A 24,023-nucleotide genomic window follows, 5' to 3' on the forward strand; every position below is an offset into this window, starting at 1 on the left:
TTCGACTTCGTTCAAACTATCTGATCTGGTAATGCTTCACCTTAAAAGAAACAAAATGGGGTTTAACGTCCACTCGCACAAACTAGACCATTTCGGGACTAACATATGGTTTAATTTTATTTCAACAATTCGCTCGCGCCTTGGGGTCTTTAGCAGTGGGAGAAAACTGAACCCTACTCCTCGTCACGTACAAGTGTTGGCTAGACACCATGCAACCTGACTCAATGTTATAAGTTAAGATTGACAATATTTCCCCAGCCAGCACCCTCTTGTGTTCTACTTTCTGATAAAATAAGTTTTAGTCCTTACGTAATAATCATACTTTTCACCGGCTTATCTCAAAGGTTACAACGATATTAAATGTTCTATCTCGGATGGCTGTTCGTTTACTAAGGTTACAACGATATTAAATATTTTAATCTACTGATAATGGAAAGGTTACTATAAATAACTATATTATGATTATACATTTTATCATGATAATATGTTTGTTATTGTGATGATTAAATTTATCATCAGCTATAGAATAATCTTGATAATAGAACTCATCATGACAATACACTATTATAACTCGATGTTACACCTCACCCCCACCCTCTCTCTCTCTCTCCCTCTCTCTCTCTCTCTCTCTCTACAGAGAGGGGGTATCGCCCACTCGACACAACCTAGGTCATTTTGCGACTAATACATGATTTAATGTATGGGTCTTTAAATGTGAGAAAAAACCAAAGGACCTGGAGAAACCTCGCGAAATTGGACTAGCGACCACACTTGACTCAATAACAGACCTTATGATCTAAAGCGCACCCGTAGGAGATTTTATTTATCACCCAATCCCTTCTTACATGCACAAATAGATAAATATAGATAAATGTAGATTTCACTTTTACTGAACATTACGGCGTAGTGATACATCATTTTGTGACAGCAATTCAACCATTGCAAAGTCCTGTATATTGACCCAGTGTTTCCATCAAGGTCAATTGAATAACAATAGTTCATTTTTAATAAAGAAAAAAGTTACTTTTAATAAGAAATGAACTGTTCTTTAAAAATAAAAAAAGTAGTTCCTTTACAACTGACCGATCAAATTCATCTCCTAAGGAGGTATCGCAGTAGATTATGAAATATATCACACAAGCGATATCTACTGTAGAATGTATTATTGGGTGATAAAATTGCTTATTAGCCTAAACATGAAATACTTATCAACAAATTCAGTCAAGGCTATCGGACCAAGAACAGAATAACGGATGGGCAGCATAACGACCACGAAGTAAATTGTTATTATTTTTAACTCATGGAAACATATAAGGGCCAAGGTGGAATAGATACCTCGATATCATTTTAATATAATAATATGTCAACATATTGCGATTGTTGTCTAGTTAACCGAATCAAAGCGCTGTGTTTTAAATGTGTTTTATATACATATTCCATTTCGCTATAGTATATGTCGACATAGCGCATATTGATATGTCGATATGTTTGTACTACAGCAACATAGAATATGTTGAAAAAGCGTCAAAATAGAAATAATATTAACGTGCACATATAAAACGATATGACGATATATAAAATAGCGCGTTGATTTAATTAACTAGACAAAAATTGTCTTTTCAGGGGTCCAGTCATGACAATATGTTGACATATTACCTTATTAATATCGCGGTATCTATATGTTTCCATTTTAACTAGAGTAGTCGTTCGGATGGGACGAAAAACCGAGGTCCTGTGTATATATTGGCGTGACGTAAAAGATCCCTTGGCAGTTGGAATTCGATATAGCACACTGTATGGCTTATGTATGCCCGTCTTCATTAGCCCAGTTTGGGAGCAGAACAGTAGGACGTCAAACCCCATTTCATTTCATTTCATATTAACTAGAGTGTTAGCGAGTAAGATCAACCATTAGTGTCTAGATATTTGAGTCTACATAGTCATTCATACACACTAGTCTATGACCTCGATGTTAAAGTCACGCTGCCCTAAATATTTGGTTTGTGCTATTAATAACAATAAAGTGACACGGGTATTTATAAATATACAAGTCAGATTGTACAAGATACGTTTAACAACTTACGTTATTCACGAGAAGCAACAAACTGTACTGATGTAATTAGATTTTGTCCCGAATGTCAGGTCAATGGAAAAAGCAAACGTCTTCCACAACATGCCCCACTCCTTTTATTTCCCCAAAAAGGCGAGAGGGGGCGAATTGGGGTCATTTCGAGACAATTATATGATACAATTGTATTTATTATTAATTCGCTTCTGCGAAGGGGACTTTTAGCAGTGGCGGGAAACCGGAGGACCCGGAGACAACCATTGAAATTGATCAGGCGACCCAACTCCTTGCTACGTACAATCTGGAAATCGAAACGACGCCACCTGACTCAATGACAGATCATATGATCTGAAGCACAGGCGACAGACCACTCGGCTGCCCCGCCACATTTGTAAATAGTCAGTAGTCTTCTTAATGTGTGTGGCGTACCACACGGCTTTGTTCTTGATCCTGTCTTATTTTCCTTATGTAAAGCGTGTTTGCTTTAAATTAAACCCAAAACCCAAAACCCGATTCTTTTGTAATTTCCGAATTGATCAAGAGCAATATATTTCTGAAAACAAAAATTATGAATATCTTTAAAGTGAACGATTATACAGCTATACAGAGAGAGAGAGAGAGAGAGAGAGAGAGAGAGAAAATGGGGGAGAGAGAGACAGGGAGAGAGACAGAGAGAGAGAGAGACAGAGAGAGAGCTTAACGTTCACTTGACACAAACTAGGTCATATCGGGACTAACATATGATTTAATTTTATTTCAATGATTCGTTTGCGCATAGGGGTCTTTAGAAGTGAGAGGAAACCGGAGGACCCGGAGAAAACCCACGAGGTCGGACAGGCGTCCCTACTCCCTGTCACGTACAACCGGGGAATCGGCACCACGCCAGTTGACTCAATGACAGATCTTATGATACGGCGCCCACGTGCTAACCATTCGACCATCCCCCACCCCCATAACATGAGAAAGTTGGTTAAAATTAGGAAATGTATAGGTTTAGATGATACCAGGCTTCAATTAACGTTTTAAATTGATTGGTGTATTACAGAGAGTATCCGAGATCGTCTCACCACAGATGGAGCAACAGGTGGCAACCCATTGCTCAAAAGTACGTATAAGGTTAACATTTGCGATACACAAACTGGAAGTAAAGACCACAAAAGAGGCAATTTCCGCCCTACATATCAATCTAATTACCAACCGCTCAACTCTCGTATCCTTCCGCCTCAAAATCATGAATATTCACCAAAACCTGGCAGAGAATGGGTTTCCAAATCCTTTTCTTCGATTCTACATCACACAAAAATGGGGTAAAGGGAAAGGGAGAGAAAGAGAAAAAATAACTTTCGCCTTTTTGTGACGGCGCAGGAATATTTGGTGAGCTGTGTCCTATATGTGATGTCAATAACGCAGCGACATTCAACATATTAGGTCACTCAATACCTGTCCCATGACATCTTCTAACTTCCTGGTCAACTAGGCTAAACAGTTTTTAGAATCTTGGAGTCGGTGTCGCATGTTTTCCACATCATTCATGAGACGTAAGTAAGTAAGTGTTTATATCTACTAATAGTAGGTTACAAAAGAATGTGAATAATTGTGACAGCTCGTTGAGTGAATAAAACGATCAATAGTCATGTATGTATTAAACTACTATACATTTCTCTTTAATAGTGCAGTGTTATGTTGTTAGGCAACAAAACAACAAACCACCAAGCCATAGCGTTATTAAAGAGATAAACACTTAATGTTTCGGATTTGGGATGGGGTGGGGGGGGAATATTATGACCCATTTGATTCTGCATGTTTTCAGATATAAATGTGACCAGCATATTGTATACGTCATATAGGTATATTTATAGAAAGAAAATTTCCCCATACATCACAAAACAAGCTGTTGTAACGTTTCCTTGAAGGGATAACCACGTTTGGGGTACGGGGAGCTTGGTATCTCTGCCACCAGTGATCAATTCCTGGCTGATCACGAGCCACCGGTAAACGGAACTTCGGAAGGGTGTGTGTAAGGACCAGCTAAAAAGTGGTCATTAACGGTGTTTTGCTAAAATTATGATAAGCTTCATGTAATAAAAACTTTCAAAATATATAACAGTATTTACAGCTTTTATACGTTTATTTCTGTTAACTGTCCTTTTTCAGGGGGGTTGGATGACTGAATGGTTAGCGTGGGCTCGCTGTATCATAAAGCCTGTCATTGAATCAACTGGCGTGGTTGGCAAGGAGCAGGGTCGCCTGTCCAACCTCGTGGGTTTTCTCCGGGTCCTCCGGTTTCCTCCCACTGCTAAAGACCCCTACGCGCAAGCGAATTATTGAAATAAAATTAAACCATATGTTAGTCCCGAAATGACCTAGTTTGTGTCGAGTGGACGTTAAACCCCATTTCTCTCGGTGTCCTTTTTCGGGTGAACAGTGCTCACCGTACCCTAGAAGTGTCTTTCCTTTTCCGGGCGAATAGCATTCACCGTACTTGTTCATGAATCTGCAAAGTGAATTGAATTTGTCTTTCCTTTTTCGGTTCGCGTACTTATTCTTGAATCAGCAGCTTGTCTTTTTCGGGCAATACTAGATTGCCGTACTCTTTGAGACAGAAAGGGCAGGGACCTCTTACGTGAGAAGAGGTTCTATGCCTTCGGAACGTAGCTTGCCGATACTAGCGATTTAACTGCTGTTGATCGGCCGCAGTCTCAACGGTCGAGCAAACTCCGGCCATCTAAATATATCTGTAAGAGACATTTATTCCGACTGGCAGTTTACACATATTGCATTCAAAAATTCAATCACAAGAATATAAAAACGACTAATACACAGTATCCTATTGATCCTAACAGTATAATGTATATATTGGTTACACTATATATATGACAAAACATCAATCATATATATAGATAATAATAATTATTTACTAATTATATAAATCACTTTACGTGGTAGGAGTTATCTTTTACCCTAATCTAAAAATAATTATCCTGGTTACAAAGGTATGGAATATTAAGGTATTTAAAGAAATGATTACAAGAGAATATAAAACTATAGACTTCTATGATAAGACATATAATATCATACGGTCTGTCATTGAGTCAACTGGCGGGGTTTCGATTCCCCGGTTATACGTGACAAGGAGTAGGGTCGCCTGTCCAACCTCGTGGGTTTTCTTGGGGTCCTCCGGTTTCCTCCCACTGCTAAAGGCTAAAGACCCCTACGCGCAAGCGAATTATTGAAATAATGCCTGTCACATACAAGTGGACAACTGAAACTACGCCTCTGGACTTAATGACAGACCTTGTGATCAAATGTGCACTCGTTAACCTTTCGGCCACCCAATTTACTTAAAAAGCATTCAGCTAATGTATGTACATCAAATGGAATAATCCACATTATTTACAATTTGTTATACCCACCTGTTATTATATTAAAGTCAACAAATCCTAAATCACATTTCAGTTCCTGGCCTATATTTCTGAAAAATAAATAATGTAAATGTGTATTTTTCAATTCATTTTCTAAATCCAGCACATACACAAATTCTCAATATACATGTGCACGTGTAAAACATTCAGCATTATTTGCAAACTTTCCAATGGGAAGTGATATCAGATGTTCTAGTTAATTAGATGCTGACATACATGAATCACATCCATTCACAGATGTACAATGTTTCTGTCTTCTAGAAGGCCTACATAGATTTGTAAACTTGCCAACAGGGTTTGTGTAATATTAAAAGTGATATTTTGGGCATACCCTGCCCATTCACAACACTCGTCACTTTGCAAAAGTGTAACTTAACTGTCTAGATAGGAAATGATTTGATTGGCATGTATGTAATGGTTGCTTTTGGTATGCTAGATTTAAAAAAAAGACAGCTACCATTGTAGATACATTAACCATCAGTTTTGAGGATTTTAAATCCACACATAGTATGTATTCACATATTTTATATGACTCGGAATGTTTAATGTTTTTGAGGGGTTTTTTCATATAAATTGACAATATGTACCATTTTAAAGGGTTTTTTTTTTATCATAAATGCCACATAATTTTTAATGATGCTTTAAATTCCATATAAATCATAGTTTTCCTTGTTTATCTGTCAAATTACACAAGTCTCTAACTCAATATCATCCAAAGTCTTCCACCTTGAAAATACAAATTATTTGTCAGTTTACATCAACATTGATGTTGTGATCTTACCGGGTAAAGATATTCTGATATCCGATAATTAAGACAAAATAATCATTTTACCATTGGTACACGTATCGTGTACCATAATGCGTTTCAGGACCTTTTGTAATAAGGTACTCGAAGAACGAGGCTAGACACATTCCACAAGTCATGTTAAGCGTGATCCATATTCTTATCTGGAGAGTATGCACAATAAATACTATCGGCGTAGACTGGAATAACCAGACGCTAGGAGATTGTCATTCCATTGAGACTTCTGACATATTTCGCCGAACATAATTGATTTGAAATTTGAGTAAAAACGGAAACGATTGAATGTAAATCAGTTACATTATTATATGCGTTGCTACCCATTTGTGCAATTTCTAGGTCTCAAATATTAGCGATTTACCTCCTTTAATGTTGGATGGCTGATTGGTTAGCGTGCGCGCGCTGTATCATAAAGTCTGTCATTGAGTCGACTGGCGTGGTTTCGAATCCCCGGTTGTACGGTCCTCCGGTTTCCTCCCATTGCTAAAGACCCCTACGCGCAAGCGAATTATTGAAATAAAATTAAACCATATGTTAATCCTGAAATGACCTAGTTTGTGTCGAGTGGACATTAAACCCCATTTCTCTCTCTCTCTCTCTCTCACCTCCTTTAACTTTAAAGCAACACGGCCACCATAATCTGCGTAGATTATCTTGTCCAATTCTGTAAAATAAGAATAAAAATTACAAGGTATATCAATGAAAAGTTTATATGAAACAAATCCTAAATAAACAACACATAAATTATAATAGTATAATTATTATATAATAATTTTAAAAATGAAAAACCCAACAAACCATCTTTTAAATAAAGTACGTCACAAAAAATAATTTAATAATATAGGCCTAGGTTAAAACTTGATAATTTTAACTTATATATAAACCCACAAAATGTATCACTAGAAGAAATTGAAAATATCCAACAATTAATTTTCAAGTTGATAATAATGCACTTTGGCAAAGTTTTAATTTCAAGAAGCCCAAATGATTAGGCAAATAAATTGAAGACTGTCGTCTTTGGTACGTGCAATGCAAGAATGCAGTGTGTACTTACCAATATGAAAATAAAATGTATTCAACGAATTTGAGATCACTTGACGACGAAACCACATGTACCAACTTTTTTTGACAGTTCGTCCCATCTTTCTAAAAACAAACACCTCTCCAGAGATTGGCTATCCGATCACAAATGACATCGATGCTACATAATGCCACAGTACCTTTCAAATTTTCTCCTTACAAAACATTTCTCTCAAAGTATTCACGAAATAAAGTTTTTGTCAAATTTCTTAATTGTTGACATTTGGAGGCCGAATGACACCTTCTAGAAGTTCTGCAGCGAATGGCAATAGTCCGGCAAAGCCAATTTAAAACCCATAAGTTACACTTCACCAACAAATTGTAATACAAGCAACATACTCTTACTGATATGTGTCAAATAGTATGCCACATAATATGACACTTATTACAGCAAATTATAAATTTGAGCCAAAAACTCATTGAACGCTGAGTAATGCCTGTAAAGGGTGAAGGTCGTTTTCACTGTGTTCGGAACTACGGCTTGCATTTAATGGGTGATCAGAAAGAAACTGCAACGGTTAGGGTTTTTCAAAATATATAGATATGTAAATAATTGATCTCCCTCGATTTGTATTCCGTCAGTAGGTTCGATCAACCTGGCGATTTTTTGTGCTTCAGTGATATGCCAACAGAGGGTCACTGGAGAAGAAGGGCGAGACTAAATAACAAAATGGCTAAAGCACATGCGAGTATGTACCTAACGTAATGAAATACGTATTACATTAATAGAGAGAGGTTAATTGAAAAAGCGAGTCTCGACGGTTGTTGTACACACCATGGGACAATAGTTGAATGTGATAAGTAACGTCAGAAAGTTCAAATAATTCTTGTAGGTGTAACCGCGTTAGTTGGACATTTTGCGATATTTTCACCATAAATTTACGCCTCAGTGATCACAAGATCAGTTTAAAGGGTCAGTTGTAGTAAAAAAAATGATCTGTGAGTAATGTTTTTTATTTTAGACTTTTGTACCAAAGGCCACTGTTCTGGTTTTTGAAATAATTTTTTCATCTTTTCAGGTATAAAACACAAATTTATATGGAAAGCAATCACTGGGTTTATTTCACACTACGTTTCAACAAGTTCCTCTTGTCGTTCTCAAGTAAGTAATAACTTAATAAGAAATAAACCCAGTGATTGCTTTCCATATAAATTTGTGTTTTATATCATATGTTCAGTTACTAAATGCCGTATAAGGATTTCATCTTTTCAGGTGTTGTGACAAAATGGTGTCACTTTACCTTGCCCTTAAAGTTCATACAGTTAAAGGGACAATAACACTCTTGATGGCTTGACAGCTCCAGTAAATAAATAATAGCCTTATTCTAAGTACTAGATGTGTTAGTGTCTTACTGTGTAAATTATCCATTAAAACCTATTTTACTTGTCCAGAGGGTTCAAAAATATTTTTAAATCCAAGTCACATTTGAAAAGGTTTACGTTAGGCTTTTCAAATCATTCAGTCGAGTTTTTCCAATTTTTTAAATTAGGTGTGTTAAGATAAAATTTGTATCATCAATTAATTGGAATATTGTAAAATAGTACACTTTGTTGATCAGAATAAAGATTGGGACATATTATTTAGTTACAACAAGAATGGTATTGAGTCTTTAAAAGCCAGTGTTAGCCTGGTCCCCAGATCCATTCACTTGATGTGATATTTGTTGTTTATTGCTTTCTGTGTGGTTTGTTTCATGTCCGCATGTTTGTCTTAACCAGTTTGTTTGCATGGAGCGTGGTCAGATGGAAACTAGGATATCACTCCCCGCATCATGGTGGTCTATGCAATCTTTTCGGTTCCATTCGGATCTGTTTTAACACGATTTCTAGGTAATGTTCAATGCAGGCAGTTGGGTATCTATGTATTATCTACAACCATTGATAAAGTAGTTTGAAATATAATATAGTCAGTACGGCCAACTCTTTATGTAAACCTTACATAATGCCCCGTTAAATTAGGAGTAACACAAGGTGATTTATCAATAATAATTTGAAATGGTTGGATAGAGAGAGAGAGAGAGAGAGAGATGGGGTTTAACATCCACCCGATACAAACTAGGTCAATTTGGGACTAACATATGGTTTAATTTTATTTCAATAATTCGCTTGCGCGTAGGGGTCTTTAGTAGTGGGAGGAAACTGGACCCGGAGAAAACCCACGAGGTTGGACATGCGACCCTACTCCTTGACACGTACAAACGGGGATTCGAAACCACGCCAGTTGACTCAATGACAGGCTTCATGATACAGCACGCACGTGCTAACCATTCGGACATCCAACCCCCCGGGGAAAGTTAGATACATACGATTCATTCAGTCATTCATTGATGAGAACAAAATAAACGTAACCGTGACTGATTTCGACGGATATCACCGGTTGACTTTGTTACATTAATTGTGAGTCATCAGCACACATTTGGTAGTCTATATTGTCATGGTTTGCGCCACTGAGGTGGCTCAGTGAGTAAGACGCTAAAACCCATAATATTTCTCTTGTAGTATAAGTGTATAAATCCAGGCAATGTTTTTTTTATTGCATATATTATATTTTACTTTTTACTCTTGTACACTATAATATCAGTGACCGTTGATGGAAAATTGCCTCAATGAATATTTTCATGTTCCGAATATGGGCCCAAGGGTTGCTTCATATTATAATACTATAGGGCCTATATAATGTAGAGGTTATCTAAGTTCTGTAAAGATGTTCTGGATAATGTATTGAAGTCGTTAGCTAGTACTAGTGACAACGAGAACTGGGTTAACAAGGATAAGTCTGGTAGTTTAAAATCGGGCAATGACATCATAGTCTGATAATCCAAATATTGTAACCCCATGCGTTAGAAACGTGGTTAGCCGTCATCCTGGGTGTCCATATAAGTACACTGTGTTTAAATCCAGTGTAGCGTCTGTGCAGCTGACCAATCCGATAAAGGAAGAATCTGCATCAATTTCCCGGGGCTCAACACTGACTTATAAAGATATAAGAAAGAACGAGTTTAATTTCACTCCAGACATCTTCGAGAGGCTGGGAAATAGATATCATGATGAGACCGTAGAGAAGATATAGAGCGGTCCGAAGGGGGAACATCACAGTCTTCTCGGCTGAGAGGCTAGGAAATACCACCATCAAACACAAGCTAGGGGATAGAGAACTTATATTAAGCTTATATTTCATGTCATAGCTGTGTGTGTGTGTGTAGTCCTGTATAGAACCTTTATATTATGGATGTTTGTGATAGTATTTGTTTCAATCAGGTTCTGGATGACAAGACTAGTTTAACATCTTATAATACTTTTATTCTTCTTTTAACATATTATGAACAAAACTTAAGACTCCGTAATTAACTTGTCTTGAGGGAGCCATGACCTTAGCTTGGCTAGGCACGTGTGCCAACTCCAAACTAACTTACATTACATGTCCGGTGTTAACTCGAGACCTGTGTGGCCTCAGTTAATTTCTAGACGTCCTCGCCTAGCCTCCGACTCTCCATGTCCTGGCCGGACCCGTCTGACTATGCCGTTTCCATTCTGAGTTTATAAACACTCCCACAGACAAAAGATCTTATTAGGCACCTGGCTAATGTATCATGTATCATATCAGGTTTAACATTCAGTAAAGTTAGATAAGACATGCCATCAACAAGTTAAAGTTACATAATGATATAAGGAATGCTACCACGATCTCCAGGGATCGGACAGGTTGATACACGTGTCAAGATGACAGGAAACATAACATCTGTCATTTTGTAACATGTTGTATTCGATATATAAACTTAGTTATGGTAAAAAAAAGTGTTCCGGGGTTAATTGAACATTGGAAATAGTTATCACCACGTGAAGTCAAAGAAATTGCTAGACGAAAATGTCACATCTGTCCCCGTAGTGTCACAATATGCAATAAATACGAGTTGGTGTGACCCACTATATCACAATTAATATGTCCTGTGATTTATATTTTAGATATAACGGAGCCAACAGACCTCAAAACAAACTTGACGAATTTAGTATGAATTTTCTAAGTGTTAATGGTTCTGGACCAGAGTGATACAGTTACAAAATATTCCCAAGAAAAGATTATATATTCAGTGAACGGGATATACAGTGGTTATAGAAACAGAACTTTCTAGGTATTAATTGTTGTGGACTGGAAGGATACTATTAATAATAATCCTTAAGAGCAGAAAAGATGACATTTTCAGTGAATAATATACATATTTAATTTATTGCTTTTCCCTGTCTTGCAACGTAACGATACGGAGCATCTTTGTCTACAAATACGCAAGTTGCATGGCACACATGACTCGGAAGGATTGTAAAGGATTGTTATAAAAATGTATAATTTTTCATGCGACGCACAATATTATGCTAAGTGTAGTGGTAGTGGCTATTAACGCGAGAATCTGGTTTTATAAGGTGTGAAAATATATTTTGTCTTTGAAGTTAACATGCACCCACGTGGTTTCATTATAAAACAGTAGTGTTATATACATGTACAAGGTGTTTAAAGAAACACAAAATGAGATATTTTCATTATTTTTATAGATTATTTATCCGTATATTTAAGAATCTCTGGAAATGGGTTGTTGCCAATCTTTTTATAACTCTTATGTGTTTCTCGATGTGTGTCATGTTTTTGGTTATATTATCTTTTACAAGGGAGACAACTTCTAGAAACACTCCTGATCATCCACCAGTAACAAACACGTGCATCGGTGGGGACGTCATGTTTCGTTGTTGTTATGTAGTCCTAACTTACAAGACGTCACTTCCTCCGCCAGCAGATATAGTGACGTGGGAACGAAATGACGAGTCGGTAAAACCCAGCAGACGACAGTTCTTAACAACCAAATACCAAAAATTAGGAACTGATACCAGGGTTCAGTCGTTCCTCGTCCAATCTTATAAAATAGACAGTACTTTAGATATATATGGTGTACAAACTAAAGATTTGGGGCGTTATAAATGCTACGTTGTTGGCAGTAAATCATTCATTCCACTTATAGCATCATCGTGTGAAGCAATGTCACGTGATCCACGCCCAACATGTGAATGTGACGTCACGGGAGATTTCTATCAATATACGGCAACGGAAAAGAAGATTGCGGCCATTTTTAAAAAGGGGGTTACAGTAAACTCTATCTCGGAGTTTGATTTACACTGTGACCAAATAGACAACAATAAATGGTGGATATTTTGGTCCGCCCTGATTCTAGTATTGATTGTATTACTCCCGATATATGTAGTATTAAAATATAACCAAAAGCACGGCCCAAGATTCGGTAATGTTAACTCATACCTAACAACTAGGTATCGCGTGTTTCTGTCTTATAATGACCATAACTATGATTATATTAAAGATGAAATTATGCCGTTTTTAAATGAATTTAATATAAAGTATTTTGACAAACAATTTGACATAATACCTGGTAGACATAAACTACATGAAATTGGGGAAGCAATCGGTAGAAGTGAGGCCTTTATTGTTATAGCAAGTCATCAGTTTGTGAATGAGTTTGAACAAAATACATTCGAAATGAACATGCTACTTAACAAAGCTACAAAAAACAACCTTGTTATCTTAAAAATAGATGATTGCGTCATAGATGATGTTTTTAATTGTTATAAAGTAATTGACTGGACAGGTGATCGTGTGGAAGCCACCTATCAGTTACAAGAGTGGACTGGTGATCTTATGGAATTACACATTGAATCACTTCCATGGACTGAAACTTATTTTCAAGGAAACAATTCACATTATACCAATCAATGTCCTAGCTTTGATCCTCCGCTAATTGGTATTATCTTCGTAGTATTCTTGTTTTGTGACAAGGTAATGTTTAACTCGGATATTGATGGTATTCATATTTATTGGGCGGCAGTCCTTGTGTATTATGTTTTTAAAGAACTATTTGCAGCTCCGGGGTTTTTCTTCCCTCCTAAAAAGGGAAATAATTCCACCTTAGCCTCCATCAAAAAAGGACAATAATTCCACCTTAGCCTCCATCAAAAAAGGGAAATAATTCCACCTTAGCCTACCTCAAAAAAGGGAAATAATTCCATCGTAGCCTCCATCAGAAAGGGGAAATTGGCTTATGAAACTTGCCCACCTTCAATGAAAAGTACTTTCCTTTTAAAAGATAAAATCTATGTATATTTTTTATGTTTATAAAATATGAAAATTATGGCAAGCCAAAGCGGAATTAATTGCAAGACCGTTTTTCTGTATGGAAAGAGAAAAACCGAGTATATAACAATTTTTTCATCACCTTCCAAGCATGAAAATAAACAAAGTCTGTACAAGTTTTATTTCCTTATGAAATCACATTCATATCAATGTAATTATAGTTTTAATTGAATATATATTTTAATCACGATAAGTCTGTTCTCCTCCTATTTATTCATATGACAATGTAGACAAGACTGAATACAGTTTTCAGAGCCGCGGTGACTCAGTGGGGTCTAGGGGTTTTGGCCGCGACAATTCTTCTGATTTTTCCGGTGCGGTTTCCCCTTGACAGTGTCAAGTCTTTCGGTTGGTACGAAAATTCGAGGTATCGTGAACACATTGACGTTCACGTAAAAAACACGTTGACGGTTGGAATTCGAAATAAGAGTAGATTATAGCCCAGTTAACAGTGTAATATTTCTTTCATTAGCTCAGTCGCTGCAAAAACGTAGGACGTTAAATCTTATTTCAATTCATGCCATCCTGAATATATTGATTATATAGGAAACGGGAAATATGTATAATGTTTCAGTAGAGGGGGTGGGGCGTGACTTGTAATATAATTAGGAATTACTACCATATGTGATAACAGTCTGGCCTAAAAAGCAATTAATTTGCTTTCAAATTATGAATAAAATCAGGATGTTTTGCAGACGTATCCGTGGTTGTCGAACAACAAAATGTGTTTGATGCAGTTTTCAGTTCTTAATTACATAATTGAAATGTGGCTAATTATTTGGATTGAGAGATACTGAAAAACATTTTAGACTTTTAAATGCTTATGCTTATATTTGTAATATTATACCTGTTGTAATATCATACCTGTTGTAATATTATACCTGTTGTAATACCATACCTGTTGTAATATTATACCTGTTCTAATACCATACCTGTTGTAATATCATACCTGTTGTGATATCATACCTGTTGTAATATCATACCTGTTGTAATATTATACCTGTTGTAATATCATACCTGTTGTAATATTATACCTGTTCTAATACCATACCTGTTCTAATATTATACCTGTTCTAATATCATACCTGTTGTGATATTATACCTGTTGTAATATCATACCTGTTGTAATATCATACCTGTTGTAATATTATACCTGTTGTAATATCATACCTTTTATAAACGTTGTATTCTGATTAATACAAATAAATCTTTTAGAAGAATATTGTGTTCCTATGGTTTGTATCTGAAGTCATAGTAAAGTGATATTGACGTTACGTCGTGGTCAGGGTAAAAGTCAAATATTTCAGTCCACAACGTGAAGTCCAGGATTGGAGAGCTACAGCCGTATACACTTCAGCCATACCCAGACTATCAATGGCCAAAACAAAGCAAATGTAGCAGGGACTAATAGTGTTACGCGTAGATTTTGGTTAGCTTGTGGTTTAGCTTCCATATTGGTTTGGTTATGCTACACACTATTCTCATTCTAACATATTCATTAGTCAGTATAACCAACTGTACTTTACTGTCAAGGGATCAACCCTTGGAGGACATCAATTAACTGGGGTATTTGGCCAAATATACGTTTCATTTATCTAAGCTTTGCGCCCGCTTCAACCTAGGGTGATAGTGCAGACAGCGGTACACATCCCAAAGTTAATTCTTATTTATACTACAGAGCTGTCTCCATCCCAAAGTTACTTCTTATTTATACTACTGATTCAAAAGCATGTCCCGTGACAAACAGCGACTCTGGTGACAACAATAATCCGAGGTGAAATTATTTATATATATATATAGCTCCAGATTAATACTGTCTTTACGAATAAGCCGGGATATGCGGTGGCTCAGCGGGTAGGATGTTGGCTCGCTAAGCTGGAGGTCCCGTGTTAGATCCCTGTGTTGACGACGACAGTTTATCGCCACCACCACCACCCTCCTCCTTTGGTGGGTGATGCAGGACGTTGAGATTGGATGAAAAATTGGGTCTCGTGTACACATTAGTATGCACGTAAAAGATCCATTGGCAGATGGTATTCAACATAATACATAATACTTATTCAATATAATACTCATATTATAAGTAGGCCGGGCGAAATTTCCCTACTAGTACACTGTTAGGTGTATGCATGTCCTCAATAGCCCAGTCGGAGCAGAACAGTAGGAAGGAAAATTGTGTTGATCTAGATCTGTTATATCGATTAGTTGTGAGGTAAGTTCAATTTCTATTTTGGCTTACTTGATGAAGCTCACTGGAAACCACATATAAGAGTGGCCTACGATATAAGAGTAGGTCATAGCGCCGCTGCCCGGGCAAAATTACCCTCATAGAACACTGCATGACATATACCCGTCTTCATTAGCCCTGTCGAAGCAGACAGTAGAACGTTAAACCCCATTTCATTTCCATCTTGTGGGTCCTAGGCGAAACCCCTTTATAGAACTGTTGAATTGTTTTAGTATTAGATCTTGAAACAAACTAGATACCCGTTGATAATAGGCCAATGGTCTACAATGCCTAATAATGCCTTTAGTTCAGAAAAACTTGTAATACAATAATTTGACATTATTTATCTACTCAGTGTATACAGATCACAAAAACAAATGTGGACAAAACTTACGAATTCTACTCCCACCCCTACAAGAAGTTATATTCAACGCTGGAAGGCGGATATTGTTCACTTATAAGCTATGTGTTGTGACCTGAATATTGTTCATCTAACCTTTTGTTTATAATCGGAAATTAACAACTACGACCGTTCTATGGACCAGGAACAGAGTATGACGTCATCGCAACCACCCTGGAATCGATGTCCTTTAATTGATGTGCAGTTTTTCAAGGAACATGCATTCCAAGTTTCAAGTTAAATACCTGGGCAATTTTGAGAAAAAATATGCCGAATGTCAAGAAAGGGTTACGAAAAAGGAACGAAATTAAAGAATCATTTATGAATTGTAGCGAATCAATTACGAATAATTTACGAATATGGCGAATCGTTTGCGAATATGGCGAATTGTTAGCAAATATGCCGAATTGTTTACGAATATGCCGAATTGTTAAGCGAATACGCCGAATTCAGTTACGAATGCACTACGTTGGACGAGATACTGAATTCGCGGGGTATTTGTGATTTATTCGGCACATTCGGTAAAAATTCGTGTGTGGGGGGATTCGTAGTTGATTCATGGCGGATTCGGGACATTCGTGCCTGTTCAGAGCGGTTTCGACGACGTTCAGTAAATATCAGGGAGCCACGAATGGCCACGACTTTCACAGAATCGAATAGGAAGATGTTACGGCCGATAAGAAAGGATTACGACGTGTCCACCAATTAAATTCGTAGACCGGCCATGAAAGTTTTTGAAGAACACAAACTTGCGTGGCAGAGCTACGAAATGCTAAGGACAATATGAATGGGTAAGAACCAAATAAAAATCATTTAAGAACTTGAAAATACCGTCTAAAATTTATCTACGAATCGGAAAAAGTTTGGATTCGTGACGAATATCGTAAACGAATAGTGCCGAATATCGTAAACGAATAGTGCCGAATATCGTAAACGTTTTGTACGTGTATCGGCATTAGTCGTGAGATCGTAGGGCGTACTCGATTGAACGTTCCGGAATTGAATTCTCTCAATCCCAAAAATAGTGACAATGGAGTGAAAATGGGTACTTCGAGCTACAACGCATGCGTCGACTAGATATATAAATATCTCATCCAACCATGTAACAGAACTGTGACAGGACTGAATTCCGCGTCACTTGATTGCAATTCTGTCAATTCGGGACGTTCCGGACTGTGAATCGAGCATCCCCTGTATTTGTCACTGAATTTAGTGTATTCGTAAATAATTTGGTTTATTCTTAACCGAATCGCTAAAATTCGTAGATGGTTGTTTCATTTCGCACCTTTATCTTAACCCTATCTTGACATTCGACAAGTGGCGTCCTTGGACTCATTATGTAACATCGGTAGATAATGAAATAGTACAGCAGCATATTTTGTTATCTATAAATATCTTATATCGCAAACCCTTATGTTGGACGCATTTTTCACCACTCGACCAGACCTCCATTTGTGTGGCCATTTAGCTCAGACTTTACTCTATCCGCACAGATAAGGCCCTGCATACGAAGATTGTAATCTGCGAGTATTAAGCTGTTGTACAGATTTTCAAATTTACGGTAATTACTCCTCGATGTTTTTAAAGATGAAAGTAGTGTGTCAGACCTGCTGTGTAGGATCTGTCCTCTATCGACTTTGTCCTGTAATCGTTTTTCAAATAATTTCAAATCGACAAGATGCAGTAAAGAAAGTGAAAGTTGGTGTGGAATTCCAGTCCATGTAGGCTACAATACGATATATGTCCCAATTATTTACCTCAACTGATCACGTTACTGAATATCCAGATACATTTGCTGTAATTACCGTAAACCTCCGTGTTATTGTTGCATATCCCCATATATTTGCTGTTATTTCCGTAAACTTCCGTGTTATTGTTGTATAGTTGAAATAAATACTTATATAACAAACAGTAGACAGATTTTTAAATGTTTCACCAAAATACAATGTAAATGTTTCTCAATTCTGGGCAATGTTTCTCGAAATCTTAACTTTAGATAAAATCCAAATCTTAGTAGATACTTCAATTTGGATTGGCTAAGCACTGAAATCAATCTAATATTATCCAATCAAATTACTAAAATTTGGATTTTATCTTAGTGAAAATTTCGTGAAACAGGCCCCTGGTTAGGTAAACATAAAGCAGAAGATAAATGTATGCGTATATATTGACCCAACATTTTTAAAAGACAGTCGGAATGTGACGCAGCAACAATTAATAGTAAGTAGGATTAGGAGAAGGATTATCATGATGTTGTGTATAAATGTGTATAAATTTGAAACATATAAAAACAAAGTTCTTGTACATCAAAATGTCACTTTAAAACACAGTGTTAAAATTCGCAAGTAAGAAGAGAGGGTGGGTCATAATAAAAACAAGGTAAAACAGGAGGTACGACTGAGTGATGGTTGGTGTCATGAGATAAAAGCCCGTGGGGTAAAAGAATCCTCTCGCTTTATGTGGATAAACGACGTTCTCGCAGTAAAATCTCTCATAGCTGGCCCCATGGATTATTAACATATTTTAATATGGGATAATTAATCCATTAAATAACATGAATAGACTTAAATCTGTGGGCGTAGATTAGTAATTGATAATTAGACATAATCTGAGCTCGATGTGAACTCTGCGCCCAACATATACTTACAATCGGATAATAGATAGATAAATGCACATTACAAATGAGTAATAATAATAATTATGTCATCTAATAACGTTATAAATGTCACCTGGATATAGATAACCGATGTTACGTATCTCAAATTTATTATCTGAAAATAGATACATCAAGGTACTCAGAATGTGTATTATGTTTCTCTGAGAAAACTAGGACTTGCTTCAGGTAAGCTTACTAGTATCAATAGGGACTTTTGTATGACATAACATTGGTGTTTCAACAAAGAGCGGATGTGCAGAGATGTAACCAGCCCCAGGTGATTTCAGCATATATGTGTCCAGGTCTCGAAAGAGAGAAGGGTCCCGATTTTTGTAAGATCCACGAGTACAGTAGATCATCAGTACAGCGAATTAAGTAGCTTGATTGTTTCCTTTCTGTTGAAAATACGTCTTTATCACGGACACGAGCATTTTTAATATGGTCATTCGCTTCCTGATGGGGATCACGTGGCTAAGTGGGTAAGACGCTGGCTCGCTAGCCTGGAGGTCGGGTGTTCGATCCCTGCATTAGTTCATCCAGATTTTCCTGCGTGGTTTTCCCCCTTGTCAGTGATTCAGGATGGAGGGCCTCACAAGGACAGCTGTCTAGTCGAAAAACCGAGGTCCCGTGTACACATTGGCGTGCACGTAAAAGATCCCTTGACAGTTGGAATTCGATATAAGAGTAGGCCGTAGTGCCGCTGTCCGGGCAAAATTTCCCTCATAGCACACTGTATGGCGTATGCCCGTCTTCATTAGCCCAGTAGGACGTTAAACTCCATTTCGCGCTCTGATCTTCCAGCCTATATAAACCTCGGGTACATGTCGATTGATTGATATCCCCCTTTGACTATCGGCTCCGTTCCAAAAGCGTGTTCCTGGAGGTATATTTTAGGAACTGCACAATACATGTATATGGTTTGTGCTTGTCGCAGCCCAGTGCGTGCGTTCTCGCTTATCTTCAGAGCTACGCCGATTCTTTGGGTGTCTTGTAAACTGTGTGCACACTGTATGGCCGTGTCCGTCTTCATTAGCCCAGTCGGTGCAGAATAGTAGGAAGTTAAACCCCAGTTCATCTTTCTTGGGAGAAATGAAATGAAATGGGGTTTAACGTCCTACTTAAAAAAGAGACGGGTATACATCAAACAGTGTGCTATAAGGGGAATTTTGCACGCATAGGCATTGATGTCCCCATCAAATCATCAGTTCCGGATTCCTCCATTCAACACGTGATGCCATTTACTACTCAGTCCAATAAAAACGACGTCCTTTAAAACGAATTAATTCCATTGATACACTCTTCAAGATTAAATTGCGATGTTCTACCTAGATCAAAAGGGGATCAAACACAAGCGCGTGAGTTCGATTACTCGCTTATAAGAGACAGTGCGTGGGATCGTCTGTCCAACCGCGTGGCTTTTCTCCGGTTCCTTCGGTCACCCCCCGGCCCCCTACTGCTAAAGATTCCTCGGCCCTGTGGTAATATTGAAAAAAAAATGAACCATATGTTAGTCCCGAAATGACCTAGTTTGTACTCTCTCTTCTCTCTCACACACACACACACACACACCCACACGACATGCTCCGTGTGGCACACTATATCACAATTAATATATCCTGTGTTTTATTTTTTAGATTAAACGGGAAAACACAGACGTGAGGACTTCAGCATAACACTTTTTTCTCTCTCTCTCTCTCTCTCTCTCTCTCACACACACGACATGCTCCGTGTGGCACACTATATCACAATTAATATATCCTGTGTTTTATTTTTTAGATTACACGGGAAAACACAGACGTGAGGACTTCAGCATAACACTTTATAGGTGCTGTTGCTCTGTACTGGACTGATACAATTACAAAATATTCCCAAGAAAGGGTGATATATTCAGTGAACAATATATAAGGTATTTATTGAAACACAAAATGAGATATTGTCTTTATTTGTATCGATTGTTTATCCGCGTAGTTAATATGTTCCGGAAATGGGTTATTGCCAGTCTACCTCGAAGAGCAATGGTCGTTCTCCGACTATTCTGGGAAAAGGTGTTTGACAATACGTTAATACATTTTCTGATTATCTTGATGTTTTACATTTATTGGTATATAGTCAGAAATACCAGTGTAAGGGAGACAACCTTTACAGACACTCGTGATTATCCACCATTGGCGAACACCTGCATCGGTGATGACGTCATGTTTCGTTGTTGTTATGTAGTCCTGACTTATATGGCGTCATTTCCGCCAGTAGATGTAGTGACGTGGGAACGAAATGACGAGCCGGTAAAACCCAGCAGACGAAAGTTCATAACAACAAAATACAAAAAATTAGGACCTGATACCACAGTCCAGTCGTTCCTCGTCCAATCTTATAAAATAGACAGTACTTTAGATATATATGGTGTACAAACTAAAGATTTTGGGCGTTATAAATGCCACGTTGTTGGCAGTAAATCATTGATTCCGCTCATATCATCATCGTGTGAAGCAATGTCACGTGATCCGCAGAAAACATGTGAATGTGACGTCACGGGAGATTTCTATCAATATACGGCAACGGAAAAGAAGATTGCGGCCATTTTTAAAAACGGGGTGACAGTAAACTCTATCTCGGAATTTGATTTACACTGTGGCCAAATAGATCAAAACAAATGGATATTTGAGTTTCTCCTGGTTTTAATGTTTATTCTGATCGTGGCCGTTCCATTTATAATATACTTTCAGTCATATGCATATCGAAAATTTGAAGACAAACGAGTCCCATTAGCCAATGTTAACTCATATCTAACAACCAAGTATCACGTGTTTCTGTCTTATAATTACTCCAACTATGATTATGTTAAAGATGAAATTGTACCATTTTTGAATCAATTTAATATAAATTATTTTGACAAACAATTTGACATAATACCTGGCAGGTATAAACTACATGAAATTGGGAAAGCAATCGGCAAAAGTGGGGCCTTTATTGTTATAGCAAGTCATCAATTTGTGAATGAGTTTGAACAAAATACATTCGAAATGAACATGCTACTTAATAAAGCCACAAATAGCAACCTTGTCATCTTAAGAATAGATGATTGCGTCATAGATGATGTTTTTAATTGTTATAAAGTAATAGATTGGACTAGAACTGGTGATCATATGGAAGCCACCAATCAGTTACAAGAGTGGATTGCATCATATTTCCAGAGTTGCCCTCAGCTGGTTAGATATGTCCACACCAGCGTTGATATTGATTCTACTTCTGACAGTTTGGTGGTTACTTATTTCCTTGTTCAAGCAATTTATGGATTGTTTTATGATACGTTTTTTTTCTTCATCACTGTTCTGTTTTTTTGCAATGGTAATTTTCGGGAAATTCTAAGACCTTTGTTTACATAAATAACCAGAATGTATGGCGACATGTAGGGTTGTATTAACAGCGTAGTTGTGACGCGCGAGGTTTTCCAGAAGGACAGGAGAGCCTCGAGGCCTCAATCAGAAATGTTGTAGAACTACTGGCGTTATACGCAATATTTGATTTCGCACTCCAATCCCCATTCCAGACGCCATGAAAGGATTATTCAAACATCGATACTGTGTATGTCGACTTTTTTTTTCTTTAATGGTGTGAGTTAAAATCTATACAAATTAATTATTTTTATAAAATATGTTACAAATCCGTTTTCCTTATAAACTGTATTACATGTATGTCATATATATATATATATGAATGTATTTTAACTAACTAAAGTAAATTGAATAAATAATTAACTATTGTTGCATATTCCAGAAATAAAAAACGTGAACGACATCTTAGTGCACAATAAATTAGGCTAAATAACACCAGCCTAACCCTGACCCGAAAGCGAAAATATATCAAACCATCATAAATCAATTTAACTAAATATAAAATACGAAACCCTAACCCTGAACCGGAGATGGTGGAATAAAAACTTTTAAAAAAGATTCAATCTCTAATAAGAAACACAGTAATTTCATTTGTCCTGCAGAAACAAATCAAGGAATACCACACGACGACCAGGGGCTTGTTTCACGAAATTTTAACTAAGATAGAATCCAAATTTTAGTAATTTGATTGGATAATATTAGATTGATTTTAGCGCTTAGCCAATCAAAACTGAAGTATCTACTAAAATTTGGATTTTATCTTTAGTTAAGATTTCGTGAAACAGGGCCCTGGGCCACTAACGAAAAACCATCAGAACTAGCGTCACGTGGAACTTCTATATCAATTGAATCGGGGGGCGGGGACCAAAAACCGAGGTCCCGTGTACACATTGGCGTTCACGTAAAAGATCCCTTGACTGTAGGAATTCGATATAAGAGTAGGCCGTAGTGCCGCTGTCCGGGCAAACTTTCCCTCTTAGCACACTGTATGGCGAATGCCCGTCTTCATTAGCCCAGTTCGGAGCAGAGCAGTAGGACGTTAAATCCCATTTCATTTCATTCATTTTATAAATTTAATCATACTAGGTTAGTGCCCGGGAGGTTGGGATGGCCAAGTGGTCTAGATTGTCATGGATACCTGGTGTGACAGTATGCGGCTTAGAGATGGGGTGACTCCTCAATCTCGTGGGTTTACTCCGGGTACTTCGGTTTCCTCAAACAGGACTGAATTGACGGGTGATAACAGATACATGGGCGAATTTCTGCCCACTTATAATTCCTTCGAAGACCAAAAGTTGTTGTATGGGACTGTGAAAGGATATCTGACAATTCATAAACAAAATTGACTGTCACGAGATAAGAGAATTTTTCTTTCGTGTTCTCTTATCTAATGACATTCAATTTTGGTCTTCGAAGGAATTTTTAGTGAGCAGAAATTCGCCCATGTATCTGTTATCACCCGTCAATTCAGTCAGTTATAATAGAGGGATAACTCGTGTTTTCCTTTTGCATTCGTCACTTCCTATTGTTGAAACATTGATTACTCATCTATCGTAGCAATGATCTCTGTCATAAAATAATATTTGGAACGTGTTTAACCAGTTCTATCACATATGTGATAATGACTGGCACCAATATTGTCCTTTAAATAAACATATGTGGAGATTTAAACCGTTATTATTTACGTGTAGAAATACGAAGAATTTGACATGAACTGGTGCAATATAGAGAACAATAAACACATCATATCTTTATAAACATAATATTATTGGATCCTGTACACAACTTG

General features: G+C 37.2%; 1 protein-coding gene across 4 annotated transcripts; it reads left to right on the forward strand.

Moving 5' to 3' along the window:
- The first annotated feature begins 3,465 nt into the window (after positions 1-3,465).
- LOC126827806 (uncharacterized) lies at positions 3,466-14,779 on the forward strand. 4 transcript variants are annotated; one of them, XM_050557367.1, is made up of 3 exons: positions 3,466-3,606; positions 8,392-8,474; positions 11,336-14,779. In XM_050557367.1, exon 3 carries the CDS (start codon positions 11,892-11,894, stop codon positions 13,359-13,361), a length of 1,470 nt encoding a protein of 489 aa, XP_050413324.1. In that variant the 5' UTR covers positions 3,466-3,606; positions 8,392-8,474; positions 11,336-11,891; the 3' UTR covers positions 13,362-14,779. The 4 variants fall into 4 exon arrangements, with proteins under 4 accessions (XP_050413324.1, XP_050413325.1, XP_050413321.1 ...); XM_050557368.2 differs by lacking the exon at positions 8,392-8,474 and having other exon boundaries at positions 3,466-3,614; XM_050557364.1 differs by lacking the exon at positions 8,392-8,474 and having other exon boundaries at positions 3,466-3,610.
- The last annotated feature ends 9,244 nt before the right edge of the window (positions 14,780-24,023 follow it).

This window comes from Patella vulgata, chromosome 7, assembly GCF_932274485.2.
Source record: "Patella vulgata chromosome 7, xgPatVulg1.2, whole genome shotgun sequence".
NCBI lineage: Eukaryota > Metazoa > Mollusca > Gastropoda > Patellidae > Patella > Patella vulgata.